This window comes from Nestor notabilis, unplaced genomic scaffold (genome assembly GCF_000696875.1).
Source record: "Nestor notabilis isolate BGI_N333 unplaced genomic scaffold, ASM69687v1 scaffold8253, whole genome shotgun sequence".
Lineage (NCBI taxonomy): Eukaryota > Metazoa > Chordata > Aves > Psittaciformes > Psittacidae > Nestor > Nestor notabilis.
Window position 1 is genome coordinate 38,188 of NW_009923246.1, and position 12,777 is coordinate 50,964.

The 12,777-nt window shown below is 40.4% G+C and overlaps 1 protein-coding gene across 1 annotated transcript in view; it reads right to left on the bottom strand.

Annotated features, from left to right (window-relative positions):
- MAD1L1 (MAD1 mitotic arrest deficient-like 1 (yeast)) overlaps window positions 1–11,526 on the bottom strand; it is a gene marked incomplete at its 3' end in the record, with an annotated part of 34,493 nt that extends 22,967 nt beyond the window's left edge. Inside the window, exons 1-8 of the mRNA XM_010012044.1 lie at window positions 11,383–11,526; window positions 9,958–10,098; window positions 8,073–8,252; window positions 6,507–6,631; window positions 5,737–5,818; window positions 4,983–5,113; window positions 3,659–3,773; window positions 2,673–2,734 (exon numbers count right to left, since the gene is read on the bottom strand). Coding sequence (XP_010010346.1) covers window positions 2,673–2,734; window positions 3,659–3,773; window positions 4,983–5,113; window positions 5,737–5,818; window positions 6,507–6,631; window positions 8,073–8,252; window positions 9,958–10,098; window positions 11,383–11,526 — 980 coding nt within the window. The remainder of the gene's footprint in view (window positions 1–2,672; window positions 2,735–3,658; window positions 3,774–4,982; window positions 5,114–5,736; window positions 5,819–6,506; window positions 6,632–8,072; window positions 8,253–9,957; window positions 10,099–11,382) is intronic.
- Window positions 11,527–12,777: the final 1,251 nt, after the last annotated feature.

The following is a 12,777-nucleotide window of genomic DNA, read 5'->3' on the forward strand; positions in this document are numbered from 1 at the left end:
AACTCAGAGCAACACATGACAAATGTACGAAAATCCCTGGCAGCATAACAGTAACTCACAAAAAAGACCTACAAGACAAAAATCACATCCACAATAAAAGACAGCCAACTATACCACGAAAGTAGGCAGTAGGAAGATCAAAATATCAAAAGGACTTATAATTGACCACAAAAAAGATTAGGAGATGCATAATGTGTATACATGAACCATACATAACTATCATGTGTATTAATTTGTTGTCTGGGTATTGTGGCGCTTACAAGGATATTGTAACAGTTGTATAAGGCAGGCATCTTCCAAAGGCAAATTCTGGACAGAACACTGCACAACAGCAACACAAAACACACCAACAGGCTCTAGAGCTAAAGCTGGTTTTGCTTCTGTAGTTTATGAGAGCAAGAAGAAAACCCAGGAGCTTACAAGTGGAATCCAGAACCAGAAAACATAAGATTAGCCCTTGAGTAAACTGGTAATGAACTTGTTTCCCCCCCACAAAAGGGGAAGCATTATAAACACTTCGCTCTTTCATTGTTACCAAAAAGAGACCAGTACTAAAGCCAGTAGGATTACCACTACACTCCTAAAAGCTGCACCTCCTTTCCAAGTATTATCACATAAAATTACACTCCAAGGTCTGATTATAAGCCAATCTGACAAAAAGCCTGCTGGGACCAGGCAATCAGTGAACAAAAACCACTGAGAGCAGACACAGAACAAGCCCTGTGGAAGTGCTGGAGGAAATGAAAAATCATTCTTTCCTAAAACACCACATGCTGGACACACTTCCCTTACATTCTCTGTACCCATGAAGAGTATGATAAGATACATTTCCCTTCTTCCTTGCTTATCTACTTATTAGCAAACAGCACATTGCTCTGGCTCTTTGGGACAACTATCCAACTTGTTCCTATTTTCTTCTACTATAAGATAAGCAATTAACTCTTCTCTTGATGATTTTAAAGGTCTTTTCCAACGTAGTTGATTCTATGATTTTATGATTCACCAACAGCATACTCCAGGAATGTAACTAGGACAATGATCTCTCATCATCTCCATCAATCCTGACTGAAAAGCAACGTAATTCATGCTGTAAGAAATCTAAGCAACAACAAAAAAAAAGGGCGGGGGGGGAAGAGAGAGAAGGAAATCATCCAGCTCCACTTGCTACAATTGCATGCAAAAGATGATTTTTCTCAGGAGCAATTCCCTCCTCTGAAAGAGAAGATGCCATTAATAGCACTAAACAATATGGCCCAATCAAAGCCTAACACTTTCCAGCGAATATTCTGATTTTAAATGAAGGAGTATTAGACTTCCACAGGCAGAATCACTTGGTTCCATTTCTCTCCCAGTGTGAAATTACCTCATTAAACCTTTAACAGCTTGAGGTAAGTAAAAAGCTTTTACTCCGCTGTCTGATAGCACAGGTTTTGTGAAAAGGATTCATGCTATTTCTGGCCGTTCCTTGCCATAGGAGATGCAGCACAATTCTAACTCCATCTAAACGTATGTATCCTCAGCAGAGGCAGGGGAGGATCTTAGTCATGCTACCTACTAGCATGCCTCTAGAGAAAGGTTCATTGTCCTCATTAAACAGAAAACAGTGTGAAAATTAAGGGGGCTTTCCCAAGTTAAACACAAGTATTTTTTACATGAAGCAATAATGTGCACAAACCATAAGTGCATATTCAAACACTCCTACTTCCAAACAACCCCAGCAGCATGCAGATACAGCTCTGTTGTTGGGAATGTGTAACAAACAGAATAAAGAAACAACTAGTAAAATTAGGTTCTGTGGTTCATGTTGCAGCTCAGGCTTTGATCCAATATGAAAGGTGATCTGGACTAGAATGCTCACATCAAAACGGTTATTTACAAAGAAGCACCTCTCCTTCTAGTGTAACAACAATTTAGAGATGATAAAGCAGTACTGAAACGTGAAAGCATCTTAGTTACACAGAAAACCTTTTTCAGTGGAAGAAAATGATCAGAAGATGCACCACTTCCAGCCCCTCTGTATGCCACATATGTACCAGAGACGTTAAAATCTGCTTCAGTGCTCCAGTTGTCAGAAAGCTGTTAAGTAACAGTACCCAAACTGACAAGCTGCTGTTACAAAACACCACTAAGGGGTGAAGAGTTTTACCCCCTTTCATAAGAAACTGAGCTTATTCCATTTCTCGTTAGCCAAAATGAAACAGTTCTTCAGCTACTTTAGTGAAGAAAAGTCAAAACAACATGATCTGGCAGCTTATTTTGATACTCAGATTTCAAAGAAATCATATTTACAACAATTTGTCATGAGTAATACATTCTTTTCTCTGAACACATTCTTAACATAACACATTCTTAATATTCTTAAGAGTTCACTTACTAAGCTAGCATGTTTCTAACTAAACATGAATGCCTGTACACGAAGAGTTCAGAGAACTCAAAACTGAGCCTCAGAGACACTGTCAGGCTGACTTGGTGAAAAACATTCGTTAGTTCTCAACGGTACTCTATAATAGCGTGTATCCTATGATTCTTCTCATATATAATAAAGTACTGGAAGAGCTTCCACTTGGAGAAGAGCTAACACGAAACATGACCACCACACTTCAGAGATCAGATGATTCAGAGGAAAGGAAAATCATTTAAAATTGCACCTCTCTGCAGCTGTGAGCACATACCTGATGTTCAAGCCAGTGCTCTGGTCCACTTTCTCCCAGCTTTTCAATTTTCCCAGAAGTTTCTGAAGTAGAGATTAAAAGAAGAGTTAGAGACACAGACAAATGTTCTAAGAAGTCACTTTCCACAGTTTTCCCATAATCCTCCATTCAAAGTTAGGGTCTTTTTTTTCCTCCTTTGGATTTCATTATCTTCTTAGCTAGCATTTCTGGTTGTCATTCCCCACTCCTCACAAACATATTCCCTGTCACCACAGCTCTGTGACACTTCAGCACTGTCAATTATCTAACCCTGTGAGCTACCATCAGTGTACTAGACCTTGTAGACCAGAATCCTGGCAGTGGAGAAGAAAATGAGCTGTATTCTCACCACTGATCCTGTAGTAACTGAAGTGCCCATTTCTCCTCTTCCAGTTTCTCCTTTAGCTTTTTGCTTTTACTCAATGGCAAATTGTATTATCTAAACCTGATCAGACACCATTATAGCTATGCAGATCAACAGGTTTCACAGTAAGGTTAAACTCTTGACAATTTGCTGTCTATTTGACATAGGGTGGGATGGAAGCAAAGTAATTTTATTAATCTGAGACCAACCACATTCTGGCCCTGCTGGCACTGGCAGTAACCCAAGTGCCTACCAAGGTTCTTACCACACACCTGCTCAGCAACACCATGTCTGGGCAGAGTTTAACACCAGAAATGACATTTCTAGCAGGAGAGAGGTAAGAAAGAAACAGCAAGGCCAAAAAAGACACTATGAGGAGATTGTTCTTTACACAGAAACTCACACTGAACAGCAAACAACCTTTTGCCTTTTTCACCTTCACTGCCATAGCTCCTCTCATGCTGACATTTAAGACTGTTCAAACCCATGAATTAAAACAAGTACCGTATCTCAAGTAAAAAATACAGGAAGAGCCCACAAGACAGGACAGGCAACAAAGGAAACCTCTATCCCACTCATCCACCAAATGTTCCCAGCTGCTCACCTCATTTTCCAATTCAACAGTCACAAGCTGTGCTTGGACCTTCTCATAGCGTTCCAGTTTTCTTTGGAGACCTTCTACCTCCTCTTTGAGCAATCCATTGTTTTCTTTCATTTCCCTGTGGTGAAAAAGAGAGACAACAATTAAAGAGTCAAGCAACTTGATTCACTCTCACAAACTTTCAGATACACCTGGAATTACAAGGGACTCCTATGACATTGAAGAGAGTTCATGGCATTCAGCTGACTTGCTTCTATAACCCTCACTGCAAAGACACTGCTACAACAGAAACTCAGCATTATTAAACTCGGCTTTTTCCTACTCTAAGTGCCACCCTCATTATGTCCAAAGAACCTGAAGGTTTGTATCTGCTTCACTGATTGGCAAAACAGCATGAAGGGTAGCAAAAGGCTTCCTACTTCAGTCTTCAGGCAGGCTGAACACAGGGCTGGAACACAGCAAGTGGCATACACTGGGGCTTTCTGAGTGCTTGGTGATGGCTGAGCGCTTTTGACACTGCTTAAGGTGTGCAAGGCTGAGAAGATAAAACCGTTTGTAAAATAATGACCTTTAAGCTGTTGATATCACATTTCTGTGCACAACAAAAACACCCAAGCATGAGAAGAGATTCCAAGATAACCTGTTTAAAATTATAATGAAACAAGAAGAAACCCAAGAGCCTTAATTTAAGGATGAGAAAAAGATGGTAAGATCACACATATAACTCAGGGTTGGTTTTTTTTTTTAACATGCACCAAAAGATGGATATTAAGTTTACTCTAACAAGAAATATATAAATCTCTAAGGCAAGTTATTTCATAGTACATAGCAACTTAATTTTTCAAACTAATTGCCACTTCAGAGACCCAGGTCTGTATTAGAATGCTTTAGACATTTAAACAAGAGACTTTCCAAACATGGTGCTGGAACAACAGGCCTCTAAAACAGTGGCAACAATAACTAAGCAAAAAAGAGTTATTAAAGAAGTGATCAGCTGTCTCTGCTCTCTATAGGGATTCATTTCCCAAACCTGTACAGAGCTCATCGCTATCTTTAAACACTGAATTTTGTTCTAACAAACATCCAAGAACAATCAATACACATTCTGTGAGGCTCTCGCTGTGTTCAGGAAGATCACCCAGATCCTCTCAAATCCTCTGGTAGCCATCACACCCTGCTCAATTCAGACCCAGTATTTATATGTAATATTTCAGCCTCCTTCTAACACTTCATGTATGGCAGCCCTACAGAGGGATTTGAAAGCACATATACTACAACTGTAGCAGAACACAAGCTAACCCTCTCAGCAATTGAACCCTTCTTTCACCTGAAGTAGGCATTTTCCTCCTTGAGTTGGCGCAATTCCCGCTCCATTTTTGGGAGACGAGCCAGTTCTGTCTTCATGTTCTTGACAATTAGTGCATCATGTTCCAAAAAAAAGAGCTTCTGTTCCAGATCCTAGAAAACATGGGATTGCAAGAGGACAGCAATGATTAACTTGGAACTCATAGGACCTACTCCTCCATTGTACTTTTTAAACTCAAATCAATGACTTGCATAAAGTTGGAAGGGAACTCACTGGGTCATCTGGCCCAGTCCATCACTCAAAGCAGGGATGCCTCTTGCTCCACTTGTAACATCTGGGTTTGCCTCTTCCCTAAAAAAAAACCCTACACCTATTTACCCTCAGTTCCTAACAAAACAAGATCTCTGCTAATAATTAAAAGGACCCACTTCTAGTGAATCTTTTGCAGGATAATCTTGTGCTCTGGCACAAGATCAAACACAGTGTTTCTGCAGAGTACTGCAGAAGGATATAAATCACCTTTCTATTGAGAAAGCATAGGTAGATGTTTTTTCTCAATCGATACCAAAGAGGTGAAGTGTGTCATGCACAGGTAATCTGGACCATCCAAGTCAGTTTAGCCAACTTCAGCTCTTTCTGGCCACCATGTCGGATTCTTACATGACAAACTAACCTTTTCTTTCTGCAACAGTGATTATTTTTAGAAAAACACTGTTCTGTTCTTCACTGAAGAGATTAAAAACTAAAGTCTTATACAGCCCACAGAGTTTCTTACCTTAATCTTCTGTTCATATTCTGCTAGATGGGATTGGTTTGCTTGCAACATCTGGATTTGCTGACAAGCTTCTTGCCATTTTCTATTAGGTGTAGATACAAGAGGCATTTAGCACCCAGGAATCATGTACCAGAAACCACCTACATGCAAAAGTATCTCTGACAAACATTTTCAAACTCTACTAACAAGGTAAATGGTTCTGTTACAGCAGATAGGTTCTCTCAGAGTTTCACACTCATACCATCTCCCTCTAATTTAGAGGCAAAAATACTCATTTTAATAAAAAGATGCAGCTTGAAAAACACCCAAAAATCAAAGCCACCTTAACTCTGAAACCAACAAATACACACAATAAATAAAGAGCACCTGAGGAGTTGAACTTGGTAAGCAAGGGAAAAAAAGAACCACACTCACATCTTTCAACTACCCCTCAACTAGGACTTAAGGCTTGGTATTTTTGTTCTGTTCAGTCTATAAAGTTCAGATTAGCCTTTCCCACCCACATGCCTTCTGTTAACTCTCCACGATGAGAATGAGACATCACTGAGATTTTAAGTTCAAGTTTGGGGTTTTTTTTTTCCTCAAGGTACAATTAAATTGCACCTCAGAGCTAGTTCCAAACAACGGTTATAACCTGCACATCCAGATCAAAGAACCCCTTTGAAGATTGGAAATCAAACGCTGTGGAAAGTTTTCTGAGTGACAACAGCTGCAGAAGACTGAAGTTTTGTTTCCCTTTTTCTCCCTACAGTCATTGATCCCCTGCTTACTTATGTTGAACATCCAGCTGTTCCATCAGTTCCTGCTTCTGAGAGTCTTGGCTTGTCATCTGCATCTCTTGATTCATTTTACTCCACTGCAGCTCTGATATTTTCCCTTTCAATACAGTGATTGTCTGAATTAATGGAAAGAAAGAATAAACACAGAAGGCTATGACTCTCCAAGCCAAACATTATGGATGGTGATAAACAGAAATCATATCCAAATTAAAAGTACAAGCAGTGAATCTAGAAACAATCCCACTCTTGCAAACCTTCAGACCTTCAAACTCACCTCAAAAACAAAGGCAAGAGAAAGTCATTTAGTTGCTTTCATCTGTCACCCAAATTGTCATTTCCATTACCTATTAAGTGGGTGACCTCAAACTGGCATAAAAACTATCAAGCTTCAAAGCTAGATGATGATAAAACATAACTATATATATTAAAGTAAAAACATTATCTCACAACCGTTCCAAATACATTTTGGCTGGGTTTCAAAATTTAAAGTATCTGGGTTTGCCTCAACTAAATACCAGACGTATTATGCTTTCTTTAAAAGTGGAGGCCAGTGGATTTTAAAACGCTGTTCTAAATATCTTTATTCTAAAGAAAACTTCACAGGTTTGTTTCAAATAGCCATTAGTCATCTCCCTGTAACAGATAAAAATCTCGAAACATTCCACATGTAAGGTGTTTTCTACACAGAGAAACACGTAGGGTTCTCCTCTCGATACTGACAGATATAAAAAGAACACAGGAACAGAAATGCTGCACACATTTCATGCATGGGTTTAGTTTCTCTCACATGCCATCACTGTCTCCCTGGTTTTAAGCACCAATAAGTGGCACGTTACATCTGTTTACCTGCTTTATCACACAAATATTTGCAGTGATAGCTAGGCAGCAGGACAGCTTAAGGACTCTAGTGGTGTACAGCTAATGCAACTAAACAGAGAAGTTACAAATGAACTAGCTGAACTTAACTAGAATGGTACGTGAAAAGGCTGAGGGTTGGAAGATGATCTGCTCATCCCAAAGAGCTGAAATCAGTGAATTATCCAAGCATTCATTCTACAGTGGAAAACACAGGCACCTAAGACACTTCAGGAGGAATTACTTCATACATAACTTTGGTCTTCTCCATTCTACAGTTCTCCCTACTTCCCTCAACACCTTCCCATCTTACCTCCTCCATTATTTCCCCTTTCTTTACTCAGTGTCATGTAACCTCACTTCCAAACCTAGATGCTTTATATTGCCTTGCACTTTTTTCTCTTTCTCCGTATCAACCTAAGAAATCTTTCCTCATTGTTAATTAACACAGCGACATCTTCTGACCTGCTCACTTGTCTCTGGACTTGGTTAGGTTCTAAACTTTGACAGCAAAGGGACACGTACCACCAGGGTTTATTCATAAATACAGTGCTTCCCATTGTTTTGTCTGGGTTGTTGGTTTTGTTTGTTTTCTGAGGGTTTGTTTTTTTTTTTAATCAAAAAGGGTATTTTCAATTCACAAGAACCTCAAAGTCAGTCACCGGAAGCTACAAAGGGATTAGAAATTTATTCTGTTCTTACTTCATTGGCTTCAGCTAATTTGCTCTCCTTCTCTTGCAGCTTCTTACTCATTGTCTCCATGCTCTTCTTATAGCATTTGTTCATCTCCATTTGTTCTTTCAGTTTATTTTCAGCGTCTGTTTCCCTTTCCTGATATTGCTTTATGCGCGTTAGCAGCTCCCGGTTACGGTCAGCTTCTCGCTTGCAACAGAAAAAAACAAAATACAAAGAGACATAAGAGGAAAGTAGCACAAAACTAAAGCTGTTTTCATCTCTCCTGTCTCCCTTTCTCATTATAGTGATCAGAGCACTAGCAAGGGCAAAAATCTTACCAACAGCAACTCAATGTCAAGGCCCTACCCAGGGCAAAGGAGCTAGAAAATTAAGAGGCAGTCTAAGAGATCCGGAAGACTAAGAAATGAAGATGAGAACACAGACATGATTCCACTGCATGCTCAAAGATGAAACCATTTGATGCTCAATTTGAAGCTGACCCATGCACAGCAAATTGACTTTCAGAAACTCAGACCTCAACAGTTAGGTTAATAAGACAAACTTTCCTCTGCAACTTCTTCAAGTTGTATGAGGATATTTAACAGAAAAGAAACCAGGTTTAAATGCACAGTATTATCAATGAAATCAATAAATATTTTTGACCTCTGACAACCTCTCATATACCATTTCAGTTTATTCGTACCACAAATTGACTATTGAAAAAATGTGTAGTAAATTGCTTTGCTAATCAAAGCAAATCGAGACACGGATTTACATAGTAAGCAAGGATTATGCAAAGCAACGTGAGGTGCCCAAAACCTTTATCCACATGACTCAGAAAAACACAGAATCTGAGCAGGGTAATTACCACAGTGCTGGATTAGTGCTGCTTCTTTTTTTTGTACCAGTATTTAAGGGGTTTCTGTGACTGACTCAGCTACATTCCAGTATGAACTCAGCTTAATCCCACACCTGACTTCAGAGGAACACTGACTCGCTATTTCACAACCACACACTAAATCTGACACCCAGCACCCTTGTAAAATACAATAAAACATGCTTATGATTTTTTAAAAGATTTCTTTTTTAATAATCAGTCTCATACAAGACCTTTGTTGTGCTACAAAACCCACAGATCTCCTACTTATTCCAGTAACGTAGCTAAGCAAATATATGTGGGCATCAGACCAGAAAGCAATAAAAGCTCTTCTTCCCTGAGTGAGGCTCACTGTTTTATCAGTGCAAGCTCTCTTGTGCGACAGTGCACAGTTGGCACTGCTGCCACTCCAATTAATTACAGTCACACAAAGTAAATGCTGGCACTTGTGCCAGTAGAAGTTTAAATTCATCTGAGAGAAAAACACTGAAATACTTCTGGGAGAAACAAATATCAAATCCCTTTTTGTTACTGCTACCCATGATGACTTCAGTGCTAAACTAATGGAAGCTTGTGATCAGGTCATTGGTTTGTCAACCAAACCAGGCTCTGATGTTCACTCTCTGGTGTACATCAGCAAGTTACTGCAATGCTCTGTGAGGGGAGATGTAAAGCAAAAGAGTTGGTGCTGGGAACTTGACACCCACACCACCACCACATCTGCAGTGAATGCAAACACAGTAAATGCATTCCAGGAGCATTTGCTACAGGCTTGCTGAAGTCTTGCTCTGAAGAGAGTGTCCATTAGCAGTTGGGGAACACTAGACTTGCTCCTGGCCTCCACCTTTCAATTAAGTTTCATCCCCCAAAAAGCTGACTATACAACATTCTTAGACATTCCACTGCAAACCAAAGCATAGCATGTGAGAAGTCAAGAGTATACCTCCAATCCAAACTAAAACACCAACGTAGATGCACTATGTATGTTCTGACTTAGGCCTGTGATATCAAACCATCTGCAATTGATGTATTTACCTCATAGTTCCTGGCGTTGGTATTAGCTGCCTTCTCCAGTTCAATGCGAGCGCGTTTGTGGCTAAGTTCCATCTGCATCTTCTCTCGTTCCACCTGCAGGAGCTGGGATTTGGAGTGGATCTGCCCAGCTTGTTCTTCCATCTCACCAGACCATGTGTGAAAATGGACATTACACACCATTAACAGCATATAACATTGCTAGCTCCCACCTTGCACTGTTCAGCTCACATGCCATTTCACAAATTACAAGGGAACTATCACCATATTTATGGTACTCTCACACCAACTGCAGATGGGGAAACCAAGAGTTCAACATCACACTCAGAAACCCACAACAAATCAGTGTTAGCTGGAAAGAAGCAAGTGTCAAGTTCTTCATTTGGAATTTCTCATTCAATCTCTAGAGATACTCTGACAAAATGAACTTCTCTACCTAGAAGAAAAAATGTTAATGATGAACTCCCCAAGCCTCATAAAAGTAACCCAAGAAGCAGAGATCATGCTCCCCAGGAAGTTCAACTGCTGAACAAAATAATATGGTTTTCTACCTGCTACAATACACTTCATTCCAATTACCTTAGAACACAGACAATATTAATAGAACACCTCATGTCTAAGCACTGTACATTCAAAACAGAGCTAAGGAAGAATCTCTAACCAGGAGAGCCTCCTCTAACCATCTCTGTAACCAGAGTTGTACCACAGACAGAAAATCCATAGGTTTTTTTCCAACATCCCAAATGCAAAGCAGATTTACATCCAAAAGAAAGCAAGTTCATTTTATTCTTAGAGACTTAAAAGAAATACTTAGAAATAGAAATACTGCATGGAAATTATATTAAGAAATTTAAATGCAGCTAATAAACAGTCCTTATGAGCCAAAATGTCAACTTCATGCTTCATGAGCATGAGGCAGCTGACAGGAAAAAGTCAAAAACAAACGTGGAAACGAACAGCAGTGGACAAGAAAGCACAACTGCTCAGCAAATCAAAGCCACACACAAACCAAGTCTCCTGCATCTGTCCAAGCAAAGAAACTTTAAGGAAGATTGTAAATTTAAAAAAAAAAAATTAACAAAATTACTTGCTAGAAAAATATTAATTGATAAAAGCTCCTTTGTTCAGCAATATGAAAACAACTTATAATTTAATTCCCTGAGCTGGATGCAGCTATAACCAGCAGGAAAGAAATTTAAAGGACCTTTCTGAAATTTACAAAACAGAAACGAATGTCTGACACCTTATAAGAATGTAAAGATTCCAGAACGTTGACCAAAAGCAAGCTTCCATTATTGAGCTTGCATGAATATCAGGTGTAGAAAGAATGGTCAGATCTTAATGAAATCAATCCCGGTGCCTGGAATCAAAAGGAACACGCAACCACACCGAAGCGATGCAGGCATCACCGGGATGAGGACACCTCACCTGCACCCTCTGCTGGTACTGAATCTGCAAGGCGCTTCGAGACGAGCCTGGCGTCGCCGGCCCAGATACCCCCTCCAGGGAAATGAAGTTGTTGAGGGATCGCAGGGCAGAGAAGACGGTGGTGTTATTTTCGAAGTCATCCATGGCTCTGGAAGTACACACAAAGTCATCAGCAGAAGATACAGAGCAAGCTGCTGAATACTGGGTACTCTGCTAGAAAGAGACATGTTATTGCCTCGCAGAAATATTAAACCAAACCTCAATCTGCTGCTCACTGCTAGGCTCAACTTGAACCAGAAACCACTACCCAAGCAAGGCTGAAGTTGTAGGCCTCCAAAATTAGAAAACTATGCAAGACAGCCTGTTCTTCCTTGAGATTTCTACCTGAAATGGTTTGATTTTATTTAAATACATTCTCCCCCAAATCTCAGCCTATCAGTGTGTAAATAAAAGCTATCGTAAGTCATATAAAACTTAATTTTCCTTTCCTATACAGTAAAGATAAGAGCTTGGGATCCAAGGTAACACTGTAGGACATGAAGATCTGCAGCACGTAACACTAGTAAACAGAACTTACTACTCTTCCTCCAAACACCTGAGGCTGATGGGGGAAGGAGAAGCAATTCCATAGCAGCAGCGTATCCTACCTTCTGCACAACTTGCCTCCGATTTCCAAAAAGTACTTTGCAACTGAACTTCCAGCAACAAAACTTCCCAAGTTCACGATTCACTTCTACTGTGAATCTGTGAAAACTGTGTCTCCTCACTCACATAAAAGCTTTCACGATTCTTCCTTCAAATCCAGAAGAATATTAACTAAAAGGCCAAAGCCAAATCGAACGTGGAGCCCAGAAAAGCCTGCAAGGTTACCCAACAAGCCTTCAAGGAAGTCTAGTGAGCCCCACAAAGGCCCAGGAAAGACAACCCACAACATCCACGCAGCCTTGTGCCAAAGGCACAAGCTCAGATCTAACTTTCAGAGCAACATAGCTGTCATTCTTTGGACTTACACCACTGTGAGGAGGAGACATAATACAGGCATAAAGGCAACGAATCAGCCAAAACCCAAATGAAAACGTTTATTTGCAATAAGTACTTCATTACCACATGCGAATCAATTCAGGAGACACCACCGCCAACAGGTAACTGCACAGAAAGTTCGTGATTTGAAATCACGGACAATGTTAAAAATTAAAAGGACAAGCGTGCCCCCGTTCCAGAAAACCCTCTGACGAAGGTGCCCCGGGCACCGCGGGGGCTTCTCCCTCACAGACCCCCCGAGGGCACAGAGGGGGAGCGGGGCCTCAGCAGCGCCCACAGCCCTGCTTGGCCTCTGCTGCCCAGGGGTGGGAGGAACGGGGACAGGGCACAGCCTCCCTTCCCCGCTCCTACGCC